This window comes from Phyllobates terribilis, unplaced genomic scaffold (assembly GCF_046119375.1).
Source record: "Phyllobates terribilis strain yellow unplaced genomic scaffold, ASM4611937v1 Scaffold_5__5_contigs__length_657084704, whole genome shotgun sequence".
Lineage (NCBI taxonomy): Eukaryota > Metazoa > Chordata > Amphibia > Anura > Dendrobatidae > Phyllobates > Phyllobates terribilis.
This window is the reverse complement of record NW_027362765.1, coordinates 491,735,635-491,757,236: the sequence shown is the minus strand read 5'-3', so window position 1 is coordinate 491,757,236 and position 21,602 is coordinate 491,735,635. Positions and strand designations below refer to the sequence as shown.

The 21,602-nt window shown below is 45.7% G+C and overlaps 1 protein-coding gene across 4 annotated transcripts in view; it reads left to right on the top strand.

Moving 5' to 3' along the window:
* Positions 1-2,533: 2,533 nt before the first annotated feature.
* Positions 2,534-21,602, top strand: part of PANK1 (pantothenate kinase 1) — a 67,843-nt gene continuing 48,774 nt past the window's right edge. Inside the window, exons 1-2 of one of the 4 annotated variants that reach the window (XM_073685531.1) lie at positions 2,534-3,023; positions 12,671-12,712. In XM_073685531.1, the coding sequence (XP_073541632.1) occupies positions 2,783-3,023; positions 12,671-12,712 (283 nt within the window). In that variant the 5' untranslated portion in view covers positions 2,534-2,782. Of the gene's footprint in view, positions 3,024-6,510; positions 6,773-12,670; positions 12,713-21,602 lie in introns of those variants that run through there. The other 3 variants (XM_073685533.1, XM_073685532.1, XM_073685534.1) reach the window with 3 other exon arrangements.

Sequence of the window (21,602 nt, the reverse complement as noted above, 5' to 3'; positions counted from 1 at the left end):
GTAGTGGTATAATCGGTCCCTATACCTCGATGTAGTGGTATAATCGGTCCCTATACCTCGATGTAGTGGTATAATCGGTCCCTATACCCCGATGCAGTGGTGTAATCGGTATTGTACCCCGGTGTAGTGGTATGATCGGTCCTTGTACCCCGGTGTAGTGGTATAATTGGTCCCTATACCCCGCTGTAGTGGTATAATAGGTCCCTATACCCCGGTGTAGTGGATAATCGGTCCTTGTACCCCGGTGTAGTGGTATAATCCATCCTTGTACCCCGGTGTAGTGGTATAATAGGTCCTTCTACCCCGGTGTAGTGGTATAATCCATCCTTTGTACCCCGATGTAGTGGTATAATCAGTCCTCATACCCCGGTGTAGTGGTATAATCCATCCTTGTACCCCGGTGTAGAGGTATAATAGATCCCTGTACCCCAATGTAGTGGTATAATTGGTCCCTATACCCCGCTGTAGTGGTATGATCAGTCCCTATACCCCGGTGTAGTGGTATAATTGGTCCCTATACCCTGGTGTAGTGGTATAATCGGTCCCTATTAGTGTTGAGCGAGTATGTTCTGTTCCGAGTACGCTTGGGCCCAGCTCCGAGTAGTTACAGCTGCTCGGTGATATGGTTGAATCGCTCCCGTGTGCATGATTTGCGACTGTTTGACAGCTTTATTACATGTGAGGAATGTGTAAGAAATAGACATTCCTCACATGTAATAAAGCTGTCAAACAGTCGCAAATAATGCACACGGGAGCGATTCAACCATATCACCGAGCAGCTGTAACTACTCGGAGCTCGGCCCGAGCATACTCGGCGAAAAGGTTAACAGAACATACTTGCTCAACACTAGTCCCTATACCCCGGTGTAGTGGTATAATCAGTCCCTATATCCCGGTGTTATGGTATGATCGGTCCATGTACTTCGGTGTAGTGGTATAATCAGTCCTTACGCCCCGGTGTAGTAGTAAAATCAGTCCATACACCCCGGTGTAGTGGATAATCCGTCCTTGTACCCCGATGTAGTGGTATAATCGGTCCTTCTACCCCGGTGTAGTGGTATAATCCGTCCTTGTACCGGTGTTATGGTATACTCGGTCCTTGTACCCCGATGTAGTGGTATAATCGGTCCTCATATCCCGATGTAGTAGTATAATCGGTCCTTGTACCCCAGTGTAGTGGTATACTCAGTCCTTGTACCCCAGTGTAGTGGTATGATCGGTCCTTGTACCCCGGTGTAGTGGTATACTCGGTCCTTGTACCCCGGTGTAGTGGTATACTCGGTCCTTGTACCCCGGTGTAGTGGTATACTTGGTCCTTGTACCCCGATGTAGTGGTATAATCGGTCCTCATATCCCGATGTAGTAGTATAATCGGTCCTTATATCCCAGTGTAGTGGTATGATCGGTCCTTGTACCCTGGTGTAGTGGTATGATCGGTTCTTGTACCCCGGTGTTATGGTATGATCGGTCCTTGTACCCCGGTGTAGTGGTATGATCGGTCCTTGTACCCCGGTGTAGTGGTATGATCGGTCCTTGTACCCCGGTGTAGTGGTATGATCGGTCCTTGTACCCCGATGTAATGGTATAATCGGTCCTTATATCCCAGTGTAGTGGTATGATCGGTCCTTGTACCCCGGTGTAGTGGTATACTCGGTCCTTGTACCCCAGTGTAGTGGTATACTCAGTCCTTGTACCCCGGTGTAGTGGTATGATCGGTCCTTGTACCCCGATGTAATGGTATAATCGGTCCTTATATCCCAGTGTAGTGGTATACGTGGTCCTTGTACCCCGGTGTTATGGTATGATCGGTTCTTGTACCCTGGTGTAGTGGTATACTCGGTCCTTGTACCCCGGTGTTATGGTATGATCGGTTCTTGTACCCCGGTGTAGTGGTATACTCGGTCCTTGTACCCCGGTGTTATGGTATGATCGGTTCTTGTACCCCGGTGTAGTGGTATACTCGGTCCTTGTACCCCGGTGTTATGGTATGATCGGTTCTTGTACCCCGGTGTTATGGTATGATCGGTCCTTGTACCCCGGTGTAGTGGTATACTCGGTCCTTGTACCCCGGTGTTATGGTATGATCGGTTCTTGTACCCCGGTGTTATGGTATGATCGGTTCTTGTACCCCGGTGTAGTGGTATACTCGGTCCTTGTACCCCGGTGTTATGGTATACTCGGTCCTTGTACCCCGGTGTTATGGTATGATCGGTCCTTGTACCCCGGTGTTATGGTATGATCGGTCCTTGTACCCCGGTGTTATGGTATACTCGGTCCTTGTACCCCGGTGTTATGGTATGATCGGTTCTTGTACCCCGGTGTTATGGTATGATCGGTCCTTGTACCCCGGTGTTATGGTATACTCGGTTCTTGTACCCCGGTGTTATGGTATGATCGGTTCTTGTACCCCGGTGTAGTGGTATACTCGGTCCTTGTACCCCGGTGTTATGGTATACTCGATCCTTGTACCCCGGTGTTATGGTATGATCGGTTTTTGTACCCGGTACGCACTGCCGGCCGCACTCCCTGCTCCTGCCTCCCCCCCCTGTCAGGAGGAGGCGGGCCGTGACGTCACTCCCCGCTGCTGCACTGGCGGTTACATTCGGGCACTGAAGTCACAAGCCAGGGGACATGACCCCTCCGCGGTCACCGGGCACACATCGTCCAGCACCGGATTATTAGCACCGCAAAAACAGATCGGAAGGTGCACCCGAGAGCAGAGGCGAGGCGGCCGCTGTCAGCGCTCTCAGTGACGCCCCCTCCCGGGCTTCTTCTTGCAGTGATGGGAGATCGTGCGCAGCCTGCAGCGGCCTCCGCTCCGCACATACAGAACGGATTCCACACACCGGGCGCCCCCTCATTACTCAGCAACGGAGAGAGCAGCGAGCATGGGGCCGCGCACCAGCGACCCCCCCCAGATCCCCTGCACCAGCGTTCCCCCCCAGATCCCCTGCACCAAGGCTCCCCGGCCAAGAAGAGCAGGATCAGGAGAAGGCTGGACTCGGGAAGGAGGAGCAGACCTCGTAAGTGGCTGCAGTGGGGTCTTCTGCTCTACTCGCCGTGCATAGATTGTCCGATAGATAGTAACGATTGGTCGGGCGATATATGTGAGCGATCAGACAGGATCTGTCTCATGAGAATGTAAAGTGCAACCCTTGTAGCAGGTAGTGATGTGTGGGCTGATAACCCAGAGATGAGCCCTTGTGGTGACGATCGTTGCAAAATGATCGCACCCATTAAATGTTAGGGAAATGTCATGAGAGATCATCACTGGGGAGACACACGGGTACAGGGCCGTGGACTCCCCCCATTCTCCTCTCTACAATGAATTGCTGCAGTTGGGTTGTAGGGGTAATTTGAGATGAAAGACCCCCCTCCCCCACCAAAAAATACTAAACTTCTGAAAATAGTACCCTGGACATGAGAATGGGGCTGCTGAGTGAGTGTTGGAAGCATCTCCTCTACATGATATGTGATGGCGGCTACATGTACATCACTATTCCTGGCTCCACACTAGAGGCAGGACAGTAAAAACACTCTGAGTGCACATACACCACTGATTGGGTGGGATTTATGTCACAATTCTGGTGCCACATTGCTCAGGAATCAGAGACCTTATAAAGAAGAAGAGCTGTCATTATTGGGACTCTGAGGGCAGCATGATGTAGGGACAGAGACCCTGATTCCAGCCATGTATCACTTATTGGGCTGCTCGCCCAATAAAATCACAGTTTTATCTGCTGCAGATCTCCCAGTTCTCTGAATGCTGAGCTCTGTATAACCCCACTCACCACTGATTTGGTCACTTTCTGCCTATGCTGTGTAAACAAAGCTGTCAATCAGTGGCAGAGGCGGGACTACACAGAGCTCATGAATATGGAGGACTACCTGGCAGCAGGTTTACTAGTCCGCTAGGGATAATCTTCTATTGATAAAACTGTGATTGTATAAAAACTACAGCAAGCAGCCCAGTAAGTGACACATTGCTGGAATCGGGCTCTCTACCCCTACATTATGCTGCTCTCAGATTAGGTGTCAAAAACCTGGGGACAGATTCCCTTTAATTGGGGTGATTGTATGTTTACATGCAGCAGATCTGTATTAATGGGATTTCTGCAAGCTTCATTGCTTCATTATGATGGATTTACAAGGACGGGATTATCACACTCTTAGGCCAGTTTCACATGTCAGGATATTTCCGGTACTTGAAAAAACGGTACCGGAGATATCCGTGCCCCATGTGTGTTTTACGTGTGACATCCGTGTGGGGCACATGTGACCGCTGCTGCAGAGAAGCTGGGGAGAATGAGCCGCTTCTGAGCTGCGCTCAGTGAGTGACAGGACACTACTCCTGAGCTGCAGCTCCGGAGCGGCTCATTCTCCCCGGCTTCTCTGCAGCAGCGGTCGCATGGATGACAGGGGGGACACCTAGGAGAGGTGAGTGTAAGGATTTTATTATTTTATTCTTCATTTTACAGGTGGGGACACTGAAAGTACACTACTACTCTCATCATGGTCCCTGCTGGTGCTGATCACAGCGCCGGCTGAGAACCACGATGAGGGCAGTGTTCAGCATTGGCACCTGGGAACAGCGCTATTCCCAGACGCCGGTACGTGTCACACAGATGACACAAGGATGTCATCCATGTGGTACATTTTGCAGGCCGTATGTCCGCAAAAAAACGGACTTGCCTCCATGTGGAGCACACGGACACACGGTCTGCAAAAACACACTGAGGTGTACACATAGGTGTGTCAGTGTCTCCGGTACGTGTGGAAACTGTCACCACTCCTACCGGAGATACTGACGTGTGAAAGAGCCCTTACATGCTGTTTATTTATGCAGGCTTATGTAGGCCTTTCTGTGATTTTAGTTTTTTCTCCTCTCTTGGTTGATAGTTTGACAATTTGTGCTTTTTTCACTACCTTTTTTGGGTTATGACTTTGTTATTTTTTTAGTACAGACAGTTACGCACGTAAGGACACCAAATGTGTTTTTTTTTTAAATAAATTGACAGCATCTAAGAGCTTAACTGCTGTGATCGGCGTTAGGTCTGATCACATTAGACTTGGGTGCCAGCATCTCTATTAGGCCATGTCCACACGCTCAGTATTCGGTCAGTATTTTTTCTCAGTATTTGTAAGCCAAAACCAGGTGAGGAACAATCAGAGAAAAGGTGTAATAGAAACAAGTCACCAATTCTGCATTTATCACCCACTCCAGGTTTTGGCTCCCACTCCTGAGAAAAAATACTGACCGAACACTGATAGTGGGGCCGTGGCCTTAGACCATGTTCAGTATGTGATCAGTTTTTTTACCTCAATATTTTTAAGCCAAAACTAGGAGTGGAACAATCCGAGGAAAAGTATAATAGAAACACGTCACCACTTCTGCATTTATCACCCACTGCTGGTTTTGGCTTACAAATACTGAGGTGAAATACTGACCAAATACTGAACGTGTGAACGAGGCCTTAGGGCGCAGTCAGACAGCTGTAGAAATCGGACTGAGTGCACGGACTGGCTGGTGGCTCTCCCGACCCAAGTGTGACAGCTTGATATTTTTCTGTCCATCTGTCACACTGGGATCAGGAGAGCCGCGGTCAGTCCGTGCATTGCAGACCCATCTCAGTCCGATTTATAAGGCCGTCTGACTGCGCCCTACCACAGCCGGCACTGGCACTGTATTAATCAAACTCGGCTGCTGAGTGCTTGTCGTCCATGCAGTGCGCACATGTACTGTACATGTATGGCAGCTGTCACCAATTGAAGTCTGGGCAGAGTAGGCCCTTTGAGATCAGTGGGCCATGCCACCTGGCGCCAACTCTAACACATGCAATGCAATCCACAGCAGATTCTGCATGCTTGTATGGCTTGTTTTGCTGCTAACATACAATGGCAGCATTTGTGTACACACCCTGATGGGATTTGGAGAAATCCATGCAATGCTGCAGGAACCATCCCATGCACATGTCTGAAAAGGACTTTCCGTGGCAGAAGCATCTTCCTCGTACATGCATGCCTTATCAATAAAAGAAAGATGTCAGAAGCAAATCTGATGATAGCTGATTGAACATGTCCTGTTCTGCTGCTTCCCCACTGCTCTAGTATGGTGTAGTGCTGTATGAGGCTGCCATGCTGTCCTGTGTATAGGGCTGATTTCCAAAGTAACAATTATAGTCGGATGTGACTTGTATAAATGTACGATTTAGCCCGATCATATCGGTCGTGTCTGATATCAGCATATCTATGGCTCAGGCTGCTGCATCTCCCATCCCCATGACATCAGGCTGTGTGCCATCCCTGGTTATAGCAGACAGGAGCGGGGCATGATGTAGTCGCACTGCCGGCATCGCCCCCTGCACGGCTGGCACCAGGCGCAGGCTGCTGCGATTGGTTGGAGAGCAGTCAGTAGACGGCTTCAAATCAATGCCGAGTTAAATGCCTGCTCTGCTCAGCCAATCACGAGAGCGGAAGCGCAGACACACCCACTGACACCATAGGGGGGCCGGTCTGTGCTCAGCCAATCAGTAGGCGGGAAGCATGGCTATTGTGGCTGCATGCTGGATCCAGGGCGCTCGGTACAACAGGAGACATTTCGCAATTTATGTGCAGCAAAGAAATATGTGACCGTGTTCCTAGTAAATCCAGACGAGACTGTGCGGGGATGCGGAGCTGCGGGCGGCGGAGTGACAGGGCTGCTGCTTACTGACTGCCTGCCTCTGTGCCTGCCTCTGCCTGATCATGAAGCTTATTGACGGAAAGAAGCATTGTAAGTATGATAATGGCCGGGGGCGGACAGCCCTGACCCCAGATGTGTCTGTGATACCGAATGATGCACTTCATAGGTGCGCCTGATGTGCTGGATCAGCTGTGCGACATCTCTGTAAAAAGTCGCACTATGTAGCATAGATGTGCACATGGATTACATTGCAAAATGGTCTCCAGTGAAAGTACAGAAAATGGTAAAATATCGATTTCTTTAAGATCCATAAATAGAAGTATGCAGCTAGTAGGATCCCTTTGTTACATCTAATGACTGATCTTTAAGGGATTGGTATGTTTTCTAAAAGGCAATATGATAGAAAATAACCATTATTTATCCATCACGTCCAGCACTGGCAGGAGACTGAGCACAAAATGTTTTTTTTTTTTTTTTTATTTAAGCCCATTTCTGCAGTTAGGCTGGTTACCAGACATCACCTTTTAATTCTTTTTTTGGTGTTACAAAAGGAATATGAGAGGTATCAGTTGCACTGCCGGTGCTTCCAGTGCTGTCATCAGGGATACAGAACAGTAAGTTTTGTCAGGAAAACCATTCTCAGTGATATTCATCCCATATAACTCGTACTGGGGTGAGCAGAAAGCAGGGAGTGTTGTCATAGGGATAATCACTTCATCTGGGCCCGTGGTATCATGTTTGGGAGAAGTAATGTCTCTAGGCTATGTTCACACGTTGCATTTTTGCTTCGTTTTTTTTTCCCGCAAGCAAAACCTGATCTCTTGGCAGAAAAGAAGCTGTGTCAAAAAAGCAGGTTGTTCTGTGTATTTGCTGCGTTTTTGTCAGGTACATTTGTTTCGAGGGCTGTGGAGTCGGTAAGCCAAACCTCCTGACACCGACTCCACGACTCCGACTCCCTCATACATGGCTCATGTGTAAGTGATAAATTTATTTTAGCACAGATTCATCTCAGCTAAAAGTCTAGACCCTGAGATCAGGAATAGGACATTTCATAACTTTCCCAAATTCTTATGAAAAAATATTCCCCACACACTGCATTGAACTACTGCACCCAATTTTTTATATATTATAGGAGTCGGAGTTTGTCCATTTTATACCGACTCCACCAAAATGGACCCCGACTCTGACGCCACAGCGCTGTTTGTCTCTTGTGCATGCTGATAAAGTTTAGTGCATAAAAAAACATGATTCAACTTTCTCAGGTTTTTGCACCAAAAACGCAGCAAAACTTGATCCCTGCGTTTTTGCACTACCCATTGCTCTGTATGGGTGAAAAAAACGCTGCAAGTTACATGCTGCATTTTGCAAAAACGCATCAGTTTGCCAAATCAGTCAGAAAAAAAACAAAACAATGTGTGTGCATGAGATTTCTGAAATCTCATAGCCTTTGCTGGTACTGTAAAACACCGCAAAAAAAATGCTGCAAAAAAACGCATAGGCAAACTATGGCTCTCCAGAAATGGTGACCTATACCATGTTGGTGTGGCGAGCTACCTGTGTGCTCACATCACTGCCGCTCGCTTGATTCTTTTTGATTATATTGTATTAGGGAAGCGAATGGAACACCGTTACCTAATAGGAACTATAAGACCCGCTAAGTTTAGTTTCACACTTGCACAATATGAGTGCATTTTTTGCATCCGTATTATGGTTGAGCGTCCCGGCCTGGATACTGATATAATACTATGGCTTAAAAAATGATCTTATATTGTGTGGCACTAGTGTAAGGCCATGTTCACACTATCAGTATTTGGTCAGTATTTCACATCAGTATTTGTAAGCCAAAACCAGGAGTGGGTGATAAATACAGAAGTGGTGACGTGTTTCTATTATACTTTTCCTTTGATTTTTCCACTCCTGGTTTTGACTTACAGATACTGAGGTAAAATACTGACCGAATACTGATCATGTGCACGTGGAATAAAGGTGAAGTCCATTTGAGATGGAAAAATGAGATTTGAAGAAATCTCCCCCACAAGCTGCATAATATTTCAGTGCTGAAATACCATGTAGAATGGCATGTTAATTCCTGTTCTGCATTTTATCTGCCAATTACACCCTTTCTATATTAAGCAGTGACATTCGTGCTGAATTATTCCACAAATTCAAAGCAAAATCTGCATGTTACACTTATGGATCCTGAAAGGGATTGTTTGTTTCCTCCCTGGTGGACGTATTCTAATATACAGGAGAGGAGCAGGAGGTGCTGTGGTCCGTGGCCTATGGGTAGGAGGCATGGGAGGCTTTCTACCTGAGCACCACGTTTTTCTGGTTTGGCCGGGATATTAGCATAGTATAGGAGGCTGTAGGTCTTCATGTCCTGTTGACTTGTTTAGCATTGTTAAAAGGATTAAGAAGACACAATTACTTTCCCAGCTTGTATTTTTCTGTATTCAAGGTAACTAAAGGTTACACAATATACGACATATCTACATTAGTACTGGGTGAGGACAAAGGGTATAGGGCAAATAGGCTGAGCGCTCCTCCCAGTACTATTGTCTCATCCCTATTGTACAATCCATAAAAGGGCTGTCTGCTTTAGGAAACTCACTCAAATGAAATGTCACTTGATTTCCCCTCTGGAGTCTGCAAGGATATCAACATTTAGGCCACGTTCACACTATCAGTATTTGGTGAGTTTTTTACCTCAGTATTTGTAAGCCAAAACCAGGAGTGGGTGATAAATGCAGAGGTGGTGACTTGTTTCTATTATACTTTTCCTCTGATTGTTCCACTCCTGGTTTTGGCTTACAAATACTGAGAAAAAATACTGCACGTGGCCATGGGTGCTCTCACGTTGCGTTCATTGGCTCCGTCGGGGCCTATATCCGAACCCCCCCCCCCGAAAAGGGATTCAGACTTATGCGCAGATGGGGACTAGACTGTAATGGTGCTGACAGAGCAAACATGCATTCCAACGTGCAGAATTTTCTGGCGTATACCCCTACTGGAGGCGAACAGCAAGGCGTAGTAGACGGTGTCTGAGTGTCCACGTCCAATAGGCGTATATACATGCTCGAAAATGATGCACGGCGGAGCGCACATTCGCTCTGTCAGCACCATTATAGTCTATGGCCCTGTCAGCAAATACGCTTGAATCCCGTTTTAAGCGGGGTTCGGACATAAGTCTCAACGAGACCAACGAACGGGTGCCTGAACGCTATGTGAATGCACCCTTAGGCCTCTTTCACACGTCAGTGTGTCCGGTACGAGTGGTGACAGTTTGCACACATACTGGAGACACTGACACGCAGACCCATTCAAATCTATGGGTCTGCGCACATGTCAGTGTGTTTCCCACACGCTGACATGTCCGTTTTTTTGCACATGCATGGTCCGCAAAAGTGTATCATGCTGAACACATACGAATGTCATCAGTGTGACACGTACCGGCGCCTGGGAATCGGCGCTACAGTTAGCGCTGTTCCCAAGTGCCGGGTGCTGAACGCTGGCCTCATCTTGGTTCCCTTCCGGTGCTGCGATCAGCACCAGCAGGGACAATGATGAGAGTAGTAGTGTTCTGCTCCCGCAGTGTCCCTGTCTGGAGATGTCCCCCGCTGTAATCCTCTGGCTGAGGAGCTGGGGAGAATGAGCTGCTCAGGAACTGTGTGCTGTAACTCAGCGCAGCTCAGGAGGCGCTCGCTGGAGTGGCTCATTCTCCCCGGCTCCTCGGCGTCAGAGGATTACTGCGGGGAACACCTAGGACAGGTGAGTATAAGGATTTTATTATTTTAATCTTATTTTTACACAGGGACACGGCGGGACCAGACTTCTACTACCCTCATCAATGTCCCTGCTAGCACTGATTGCAGCGCCCGCAGGGAACCATGAGGGCAGCGTTAAGCACCCAGTGCTTGGGAAAAGCGCTAACTGTACACTGATTCCCAGGCGCCTGTACGTGTGATCCTGATGCAGCACGTTTGCCACACGTGTGACACACTGGGACACACGGGAGACGGATATCTCCGGTACCAGTTTTTCTAGTACCGGAAATATACGGACGTGTGAAACCGGCCTGTGTGCTGTGCAGATGGGATTTTTTTTTAAGGTGGTCAAAAACAAGTGGAAAAGCAAGTTTTTCAAGTGGAAGGACTTCAGGAAATTCTCTTTCTTTGAAGATTTTTTTTCATTTCTTGAAGCAGCTTTGTAGATGTGTTTTTTTTATTTACAGTTTTCTGATCGGACTGTGAATTATTTGGCGTGGATTCCATAAGGAAAGAAGTAACCATGCATTCTTTTTACCAGGCGTTTGTTAAAACCAGAAGGCGGGGAGATGCTCAAAACACCAGTTTATATGACAAGAAAAAGTGGTTTTACCATAGAAAAGAATAGAAAGAGTCTTTCAAGCATTTTTTTAATTGACTTTTCAGGCAATTTTTGGAGTGAAACTGATCATAAAAAACTCCACAAAAAGCTCCATGCACATAGTCTTAGGCTAAGTTCACACGCAGCATTTTTTTCTGTAGAAAAGAAGTTGCGTTTTACAGTAGAAGCAAAAACACTACAAAAAAAACGCAGCAAACAGGTTTTGCTGTATTGTTTCCTGAAACGTTATTAAACAAGTACTGTAGATAAATAGAAAAAGTAAAATCCGGTGCCACAAGCGATAAATCCTTTATTCCAAAAATTAAAAATCACATGTCCCTAGGAGGGGAGCAACTGGACGCGTTTCGAGGACACAGACACTGACGATTAAGGGGCTGTGTCCTCGAAACGTGTCCAGTTGCTCCCCTCCTAGGGACATGTGATTTTTAATTTTTGGAATAAAGGATTTATCGCTTGTGGCACCGGATTTTACTTTTTCTATATATCCTTACAAGTGTATGCTGGACACTAATCCGTGAGCCTGGGATTCCTGTGAGTATCAGGTGATATGAGCTAATTACTTTTTTTCAGTCCACTGTAGATAAATCACACATGTATTCCGCACCTAAGAAACGTGGCAAAAACTCAGAAAAACGTGCCTTTTTTACACAGTGTTTTTACTGCCAAGAGAGCAGGATTTGGCTGCAGAAAAAAGTGTGTGTGAACATAGTCTTAAGGTATCCGTTACAGCTGAAAATCAGCAACAAAAATCGCTGCTGATTTTGTTTCAGAAATGCCGTGGCTATGCCTCCCATTCTTCCTTTGCAAAGTATGAAATCTGCAGCATAAATTGACTTGCTGTAAACTGTAAAGCCTCGTTCACACGTTACTTTTTTTGGTAAGTGTTTTATCAGTGTTTGAAAGCAAAAATCAGGAGTGGAGCCTATGAGAAAAAAACTATAGTTAAAAGAAATGGACCTGTTCTGTGTTTTGGAGCCTCTCCTAGTTTTCACTATAAAATACTGAAGAAAAACTGACCAGAAAAACTGATGTGTGAATTAGGCCTAAATCTTTAGCATCGGTCAGTTTATGCTGAAGATGCCAACAGCCTGTGAGGGAGATTTTGTGAAATGCACAGGGCCGTTGCTGTAATAAACTGGATTTTCCACCTGGAAAATCCGCGGTGTATGTGCTCCATGTAAATATACCCTTACTGCTAGGTTCTCTCCCCATATTACAGTTGATCACTTGGGGTCCGAGCAGCGAACTTGACGGACAGCCCCTTTTAAGTAAGCCAACACATATATACAGAATAGTATACACAGCTATTGACTAATATATTCGGTGTGTCTGAATCAGCCCTTTACTAATGAAGGAACAGTCACATGCAGCGCTGCAGGATATTTCACATTTTCTACCTTTGCCCTATATGTCAATGTGCAGAATGCAGGCTGCTGCTTACAACAGCTTTGGCCCCCTATAATAACGTATTGGTGGGTGTTCATTTTAAGGTGACCTATACCATATATGTGTCATAGTGAAATGTTGACCCCTTAACTGAAGCTGACGTGAGTTGCGGGTTTGCCATGTTCGCCCCGTTCACCCCTTCTGTTTTATTTCTAGTTGCCTATGAGTTGTTCAGATATAATGGCCGTCCCATTACACGTGAGTACACGGCCCTCCTCTAATCTCTCCACTTTGGACTTTAATTCATAATTGTTAGAGAATGATAAGTGTTACATAATTGTACCATAATCCTGACAATCAGACATTTATTTTTCTTCCTCTGATGTTCAAAGCTCATCATGTGCTATTGTAAAAAAAGAAAAAAAAGTCTGTGTAGCCAATAGGTAAGTGATATGTTAGGAAACTGCATAAATGGCAATTCCCCAGTTTGTCTATTTTTGAACTATTTGGGTATGTGCACACAATCAGTAAATGCAGCGGATTGGAAGCTGCTCACTTGCGTTGCGTGCGAACTGCAGTGTTCTACATTAAAAGCAAATTCACGAAATCCCATTCCCACTATGCGTCTCCGTTCTCCTGCTGCTCACCCGCGGACACGGACATGCAGCGCATCTTGCCAGACCGCAGCATGTCAATTTATCTTGTGGAGTCTCTAGTTAGATCAGTACAATGTATTGATTGCGGTGAGTCCGCATGGTTCAATGAACACATGCGTATTCACCTGCGTGCAGCGCTTTGGACCCAGCATAAAGTATACTGTGTTAAAGGCACTGACAGTACGGATGGTGTGCATATACCCTTTCCCTTGCCAGGTATTAGTATCTTGTGATTAGTTTACATGTCTGAGCTACTGAGAATTCAGGCCAAATGTCTTTACATTGTATTCATTGGTACTGCTAATTACAGAGATGTGTACTAGAAACAACCGGAGTCCCTCTGCAGAATGCAGGCTGCCTATTTTCTGCCTACTTTTTTTTTTTGTACTATATTCAGCCTATTAAGCTGCGCTGAAAGCACAGTGTGTACTGGGGCTGCAGGAGATTTCATTTTTCCTGGCAAAACCAGTTGAGGAGCAATTGATGCACAAAAAATTTAATATTTCAGAAGAAACTCCCCCACCACATTCCTAGTGGTCACGGCAGCCCCTCCTCCACTAGCTCAGTAGCCACTGCAGCCCCCCCTGGATTAGCTCAAAAGTCACAGAAGCCCCCAAGATTAGATGGGGGGCTGTGGTGACTACCTATCAACTAACTCTGTGGCCGCAGCGGCGCCCCTGGGGCTGAGTATGTGGCCGCAGCGGCGCCCCTGGGGCTGAGTGTGTGGCCGCAGCGGCGCCCCTGTTCCACTGTTTCCAAGGCTAAGTGTCGTATTTACCTGGGGACCTGGCTTTCTCCAGGCAGATCTGTTGTAGATGCAGTATATACCTTTGTCCCTAATGAATACAGTGCAGAATGTAGAGTCGTCCGGTTAACGGGCTGACACGTGAGGAGGAAAGTCGTGCAGTTTGCTCAAGACTGAACTGAGTGACCTCAGTCACCTCCTTATTTATGTGCAGCGTTAATGTCTTTGTAGGAGCAGTAATTATAGTCTTATACACCATAATACACACATAGAAAACACAGGTAACATTCACTCCTTTTATTTATGGGGGTTTTACTCCACATTTTGCAGAGAAGGTGTACACCAGGAGTGTGGGGGGTGGGGTGGTGGTCCAACTACTAAGAGCCAGGTCAGTTACTACAATATAGAAAATGAAGCATGTCCATTGTAGGGAAATCCCTTTAAGATTTGACCTCTTCTCTTGTGTCAGGTTTCTAAAAATTCTCTTCAGACTACAGGAGACAACATATCCTGAAGCATATTTGTTTTTTCCTAGATCATTAGTTATATCTGGTGACATGATTTTTCTGCTGTCCCTTTTGTCTGCACAGAGCCAAACTAGTTAATCAAATTGGTTATTTAAATTATATGGAAAATCATTTTTACAATTGGGTTTCATTTAAAAATTTGCACCATTTTAATTTTAATGGACTCTTTGTCTTTTATAGTGAGTTGACTGAGAATCCGGCAGTGAGCGTTTTCTGATACAAGAGTTGCAAGCTAGCCTGACAATCTAGAGTCTTGCATAAGGGAGTACATTAAAGGGGTTCTCTGGTGAAAACAAGTTATCAGCTATCCATAGGGTAGGTGATAATTTATTGATCATGAGAAACGTTTATCCCTGATTAGGCTGTTTTATCCCTGCTAAATGGAGCACATGCTCAACCGCCGCATCATTCATTCTCTATGGTGCCGACGGAAAAAGCCAAGTGCAGTGCTTGACAGCACCATAAGGAATAAATGGATCAGCGGACAAGTATGCACTACTGCTCCATTCTAATGGGAGTAAGATTGCCCCGTTCTGCCAGTTGGCGCGGACGCTCAGCAAGCAATAAGTTATCAATCTTACGGATAGCTGATAACTTGTTTTCACTAGACAACCCCTTTTAAGCAACATATTCCTATTTAAGAAGTATTGCCATCTTGAAAATTTCAGTTTTATGTAATATGCAAATTGCCTCTTCAGAGAGGAAGATGACTTAAACTCTAGTGCTACCTATTCATTAATCCTATAAGTTTCCTTGCATGGCCTATAAGTCTCCTTACGCTGACATGGCACTCTCCAGAAGGAGAAACATTCCCCCTTAAATTCTCTATCAGAGTCCTCATACCCTGCCAAATCAGACCTCTTACTTTACACAGATGAGGGGCAAACACCCTGAAACACTTGTCTGCAAATGGAGTATCTTGCTTGGCTTCTTATCTTAAGTTATGTGACAAGGCTTGTTAAAGGGTTGATATTGACTCTTAGGATTGCTGCCCCCCAATAGGTGGCACTAGAGTGCAAGTCCTCTTCTTCCATGAGGAGGGTATTTGCATATACACTGCTCAAAAAAATAAAGGGAACACTCAAATAACACATCGTAGATCTGAATGAATGAAATATTCTCATTGAATACTTTGTTCTGTACAAAGTTGAATGTGCTGACAAGAAAATCACACAAAAATCATCAATGGAAATCAGATTTATTAACCAATGGAGGCCTGAATTTGGAGTCACCCCCAAAATTAAAGTGGAAAAACACACTACAGACTGATCCAACTTTGATGTAATGTCCTTAAAACCAGTCAAAATGAGGCTCAGTATTGTGTGTGGCCTCCACTTGCCTGTATGACCTCCCTACAACGCCTGGGCATGCTCCTGATGAGGTTGTGGATGGTCTCCTGTGGGATCTCCTCCCCGACCTGGACTAAAGCATCTGCCAACTCCTGGGCAGTCTGTGGTGCAATGTGATGTTGGTGGATGGAGCGAGACATGTTTAATAGGTGGCAATCCCATCTTTGAGATACGCACCTTTCAGGGTGTTTGTGTCCCCTCTTCGCCCTTTCATAACAACTCTGGGCCAAATTATCTTCAGTATAGAGAAGACCACCTCTCCATTGGTTTTCATTGGCTCAAATGGCCACTGTTTATTTCCCATACAAGCTCGGCATGAATACCAGATTATTACAACTATGTACCAACCGTAGGGCAAAAAAAGGTTCTTCTGTTCTCCCTGTTATATCTATTTACAGGCTTTTTATTGTTTATTCCTTTTGTGTCAGACAGATGAAAGTGAACACATGTATTAAGGGGATTTTATTAGTTCTCTATACATGTCATAAAATAATTCCCCTCCCTTTGTTCACTTCTTCTATAAGAGATGACAATTGCCAAGTTTGAAGCTCAGTATTGAGGGTGTCCTTGTCCTGTATACAGTCATACCATCATTGATGTTTATATATTTGATTTTTTTTTTTTCTGTTAACCTTCTAGACTGAGCATAAAGTTCAAAATGTTTGGCTCAGCCGAGCGTTCATGGGTTTTCAATAGGTGGCGTGGAGAAAGCTGCTGCCAGAAAGTTTTGGCGGCGACATATCTTCCGGAGAACAAAAGAGTCTTGTGTTTAAATTCAGACTGCCCAACACTTATCTCTTCCCCATCATTATCTGTAGGGGAAAGTTGGGAGGCCCCCATACATATAACATTGTCGGGCGATATCAAATGTGTATAGAGCCTTAAAGAGGACTCCCATCAAAGTTTTTATCCTCTTAATATATTGCAATCCTATTATATAGCACCGTGCACTTACAATTGAATCCTTCTAAGCTCTATGTGGAAACAGGAAGTCCCTTGTCTCTAATTTATCATCCTCCTCTTCATCTTCTGACCCAGCTGCTCCGCTCCTCCCCCTGCCAGGGACTTTTACAGTGACTTATGACTCAAACAGGGAAAATTAACCTCCTGTTTCTACATAAAGCTTAAAAGAATTCAGCTAGTCAGTGTTTAATCACGTGATGTCAAAGACCTAATGGAAAATAGAAGAATTAGCTGGGTAGAGAGGCAAAATGATCAATTGTAAGTACACATAATATGATGATTGCAATATATTAAGAGAATTAAAATGTTGATGGGAGGAGGAGTGCTTCTTTAAGACTTTTGATGTTGGAATAAAGATAAGTCATGGCTTACATCAGTCTACCAAAGTGGAGGGAGCAGATTTCCTTATAGTAGGAGTACAGGTTTTGGTAATGCTGATTCAGCTTCTAGGAAGAGATGTGGGGCCAACAAGACGTTGTTATTAATGCGTACCTGGCATGAAGATGGCAAAACATGAAAGTGTTTGTGAGGAGCATAGACAGCCCTAGACTCAAGTGACTTCTTGGAATTTCATTTGTTTTGGGCTTCTGATCCAAAAAAAGACCTGATTCCCCTAAGGACATCTGTGTGGTCTGAAATGCGTCAGCGTTAATGCGCTACACCTTGTTGATGGTCTCAGGAGTCCATAGTAAAAGTTTGGTAGTTTTAAGCTACATTGAGATGCTGAAACGTATATTGGGACTGAATTGATTATTTGCCTAACTTATTCCTACACCTGTACGCCTGGAGGTGAGCGGGCTATTTTATCTTATCTTTGTATTCCTGGAATTTCTGTAATTGCTAGAAAAAGGAGCAGAAAAAAAAACCCATTTCAAAAACATGTAATTTTTCATACTTTTTTGCATGAACCCCTTTACCCCCACTGAGGCTGAGTTATGAGCACACAAGAGAGGAGTAGCCCATTTGTAGCCCTAGGCCCCCATACACATTAGGTATGTCAGCTGAACATGCAGAGTAGAGAGTTATGGTGTCCCACCCGACTCCTGTGTTCTCTATCACACGGCTGCTGGCCGATTCCTCTGTTAGCGGCTTATGTCCACCCAGAACAGCAGGATTGGCCATTGGAATTCCAACTCTATGATCCTACTAATATCGAACATTGCGTTTATGGCTACTGAGGGTGCGTGCACTTAGGAGCTGTACACTGGACAGCGGCTGCAATCTGGCTGGATGTAAGACCTCTGTCCACCATAGGGACTCATTGTAAAAAGAAAGACACGTATTACACAGTATACAATTATTTTCCGTAATCCTCTGTATTACAAAGTGTAGTCAGTTCCAGGGACATTTTCTATTGCTTTCTTTTTTCTTTAAGGGGATCTGTCGGTAGGATCAGCCCTCCTAAGCCGTCTATACAGGCATGCTGGTCATAGAAAGCTGAAGAAAATGATACCTTGGTATCTGCGATCTGATGTCTTATTACTGACAAATTCTCCTGTTTCTTAAATGTAAATGAGCTGCTCAGAACTATAGGCCAGACACTGATTTGCATGAGAATCTGCTCCAGAAATTATTTTTCATAAAAAGGGTTATTACCTGTATGAGACAAATAACTAACACAGAACAGTAGAACTGAACCTTGTCTCATAACAAGCATTTTAGCAGCTGCAGCTCTCACAGCTCTGCTGTATTGTAACACTGGCTCCTGTGAGATGGAAGCTGGAGCTAAGAGGAACCTGCAGATGTGTCAGGTATAATCACACACAGCTCTGCATAGAGAGGAGCCTGCAGATGTGTCAGATATAATGACACACAGCTCTGCAGAGAGAGGAGCCTGCATATGTGTCAGATATAATGACACAGCTCTGCAGAGAGAGGAGCCTGCAGATGTGTCAGGTATAATCACACACAGCTCTGCATAGAGAGGAGCCTGCAGATGTGTCAGGTATAATCACACACAGCTCTGCATAGAGAGGAGCCTGCAGATGTGTCAGATATAATCACACACAGCTCTGCAGAGAGAGGAGCCTGCATATGTGTCAGATATAATGACACACAGCTCTGCAGAGAGAGGAGCCTGCATATGTGTCAGATATAATGACACACAGCTCTGCAGAGAGAGGAGCCTGCATATGTGTCAGATATAATGACAGCTCTGCAGAGAGAGGAGCCTGCAGATGTGTCAGATATAATCACACACATCTCTGCAGAGAGAGGAGCCTGCAGATGTGTCAGGTATAATCACACACAGCTCTGCATAGAGAGGAGCCTGCAGATGTGTCAGATATAATCACACACATCTCTGCAGAGAGAGGAGCCTGCAGATGTGTCAACTATAATGACACACAGCTCTGCAGAGAGAGGAGCCTGCATATGTGTCAGATATAATGACACACAGCTCTGCAGAGAGAGGAACCTGCAGATGTGTCAGATATAATGACACAGCTCTGCAGAGAGAGGAGCCTGCAGATGTGTCAGATATAATGACACACAGCTCTGCAGAGAGAGGAGCCTGCAGATGTGTCAGATATAATGACACACAGCTCTGCAGAGAGAGGAGCCTGCAGATGTGTCAGATATAATGACACACAGCTCTGCAGAGAGAGGAGCCTGCAGATGTGTCAGGTATAATCACACACAGCTCTGCAGAGAGAGGAGCCTTCAGATGTGTCAGATATAATCACACACAGCTCTGCAGAGAGAGGAGCCTGCAGATGTGTCAGATATAATGACACACAGCTCTGCAGAGAGAGGAGCCTGCAGATGTGTCAGATATAATGACACACAGCTCTGCAGAGAGAGGAGCCTGCAGATGTGTCAGGTATAATGACACAGCTCTGCAGAGAGAGGAGCCTGCAGATGTGTCAGATATAATGACACAGCTCTGCAGAGAGAGGAGCCTGCAGATGTCAGATATAATCACACACAGCTCTGCAGAGAGAGGAGCCTGCAGATGTGTCAGATATAATGACACAGCTCTGCAGAGAGAGGAGCCTGCAGATGTGTCAGGTATAATCACACACAGCTCTGCAGAGAGAGGAGCCTGCAGATGTGTCAGATATAATGACACAGCTCTGCAGAGAGAGGAGCCTGCAGATGTGTCAGGTATAATCACACACATCTCTGCAGAGAGAGGAGCCTGCAGATGTGTCAGGTATAATCACACACAGCTCTGCAGAGAGAGGAGCCTGCAGATGTGTCAGATATAATGACACAGCTCTGCAGAGAGAGGAGCCTGCAGATGTGTCAGGTATAATCACACACATCTCTGCAGAGAGAGGAGCCTGCAGATGTGTCAGGTATAATCACACACAGCTCTGCAGAGAGAGGAGCCTGCAGATGTGTCAGATATAATGACACAGCTCTGCAGAGAGAGGAGCCTTCAGATGTGTCAGATATAATCACACACATCTCTGCAGAGAGAGGAGCCTGCAGATGTGTCAGATATAATCACACACATCTCTGCAGAGAGAGGAGCCTTCAGATGTGTCAGATATAATCACACATCTCTGCAGAGAGAGGAACCTGCAGATGTGTCAGATATAATGACACAGCTCTGCAGAGAGAGGAGCCTGCAGATGTCAGGTATAATCACACACATCTCTGCAGAGAGAGGAGCCTGCAGATGTGTCAGATATAATGACACAGCTCTGCAGAGAGAGGAGCCTGCAGATGTGTCAGATATAATGACACACAGCTCTGCAGAGAGAGGAGCCTGCAGATGTGTCAGATATAATGACACACAGCTCTGCAGAGAGAGGAGCCTGCAGATGTGTCAGATATAATGACACACAGCTCTGCAGAGAGAGGAGCCTGCAGATGTGTCAGGTATAATCACACACATCTCTGCAGAGAGAGGAGCCTGCAGATGTGTCAGGTATAATGACACACAGCTCTGCAGAGAGAGGAGCCTGCAGATGTGTCAGATATAATGACACACAGCTCTGCAGAGAGAGGAGCCTGCAGATGTGTCAGGTATAATGACACACAGCTCTGCAGAGAGAGGAGCCTGCAGATGTGTCAGGTATAATGACACACAGCTCTGCAGAGAGAGGAGCCTGCAGATGTGTCAGGTATAATCACACACAGCTCTGCAGAGAGAGGAGCCTGCAGATGTGTCAGATATAATCACACACAGCTCTGCAGAGAGAGGAGCCTGCAGATGTGTCAGGTATAATCACACACATCTCTGCAGAGAGAGGAGCCTGCAGATGTGTCAGATATAATCACACACAGCTCTGCAGAGAGAGGAGCCTGCAGATGTGTCAGGTATAATCACACACAGCTCTGCAGAGAGAGGAGCCTGCAGATGTGTCAGGTATAATCACACACATCTCTGCAGAGAGAGGAGCCTGCAGATGTGTCAGATATAATCACACACAGCTCTGCAGAGAGAGGAGCCTGCAGATGTGTCAGATATAATCACACACAGCTCTGCAGAGAGAGGAGCCTGCAGATGTGTCCGGTATAATCACACACAGCTCTGCAGAGAGCGGCCATCACACATCACATTGGTAACTCCCCTTCATATAAAATAATCTCTGGAGCAGATTCTCATGCAGATCAGTGTCCGGCCCCTAGTCCTGAGCAGCTCATTTACATAGAAGAAAATCGTGGATTTCTCTGGAATAAGACATCAGATCACAGATATCAAGGTATCATTTTATTTAGCTTCCTATGATCTGCATGCCCATATAGATGGTTTAGGAGGGTTTATCCTAATGACAGATTCCCTTTAAGGCTCAAGAACTCAACATTTGCATTTAACAAGGACCTGTCACCTGACATAAACACATAATGTTTTTACAAGATCTATTGCTGCCGTCATGATTCTGATTTGTTTTTTGTACCTTCGCTTCCCCATTCCTGAAGTATGGCCTCCTCATCGCTGTATGTGAATCTAATCTT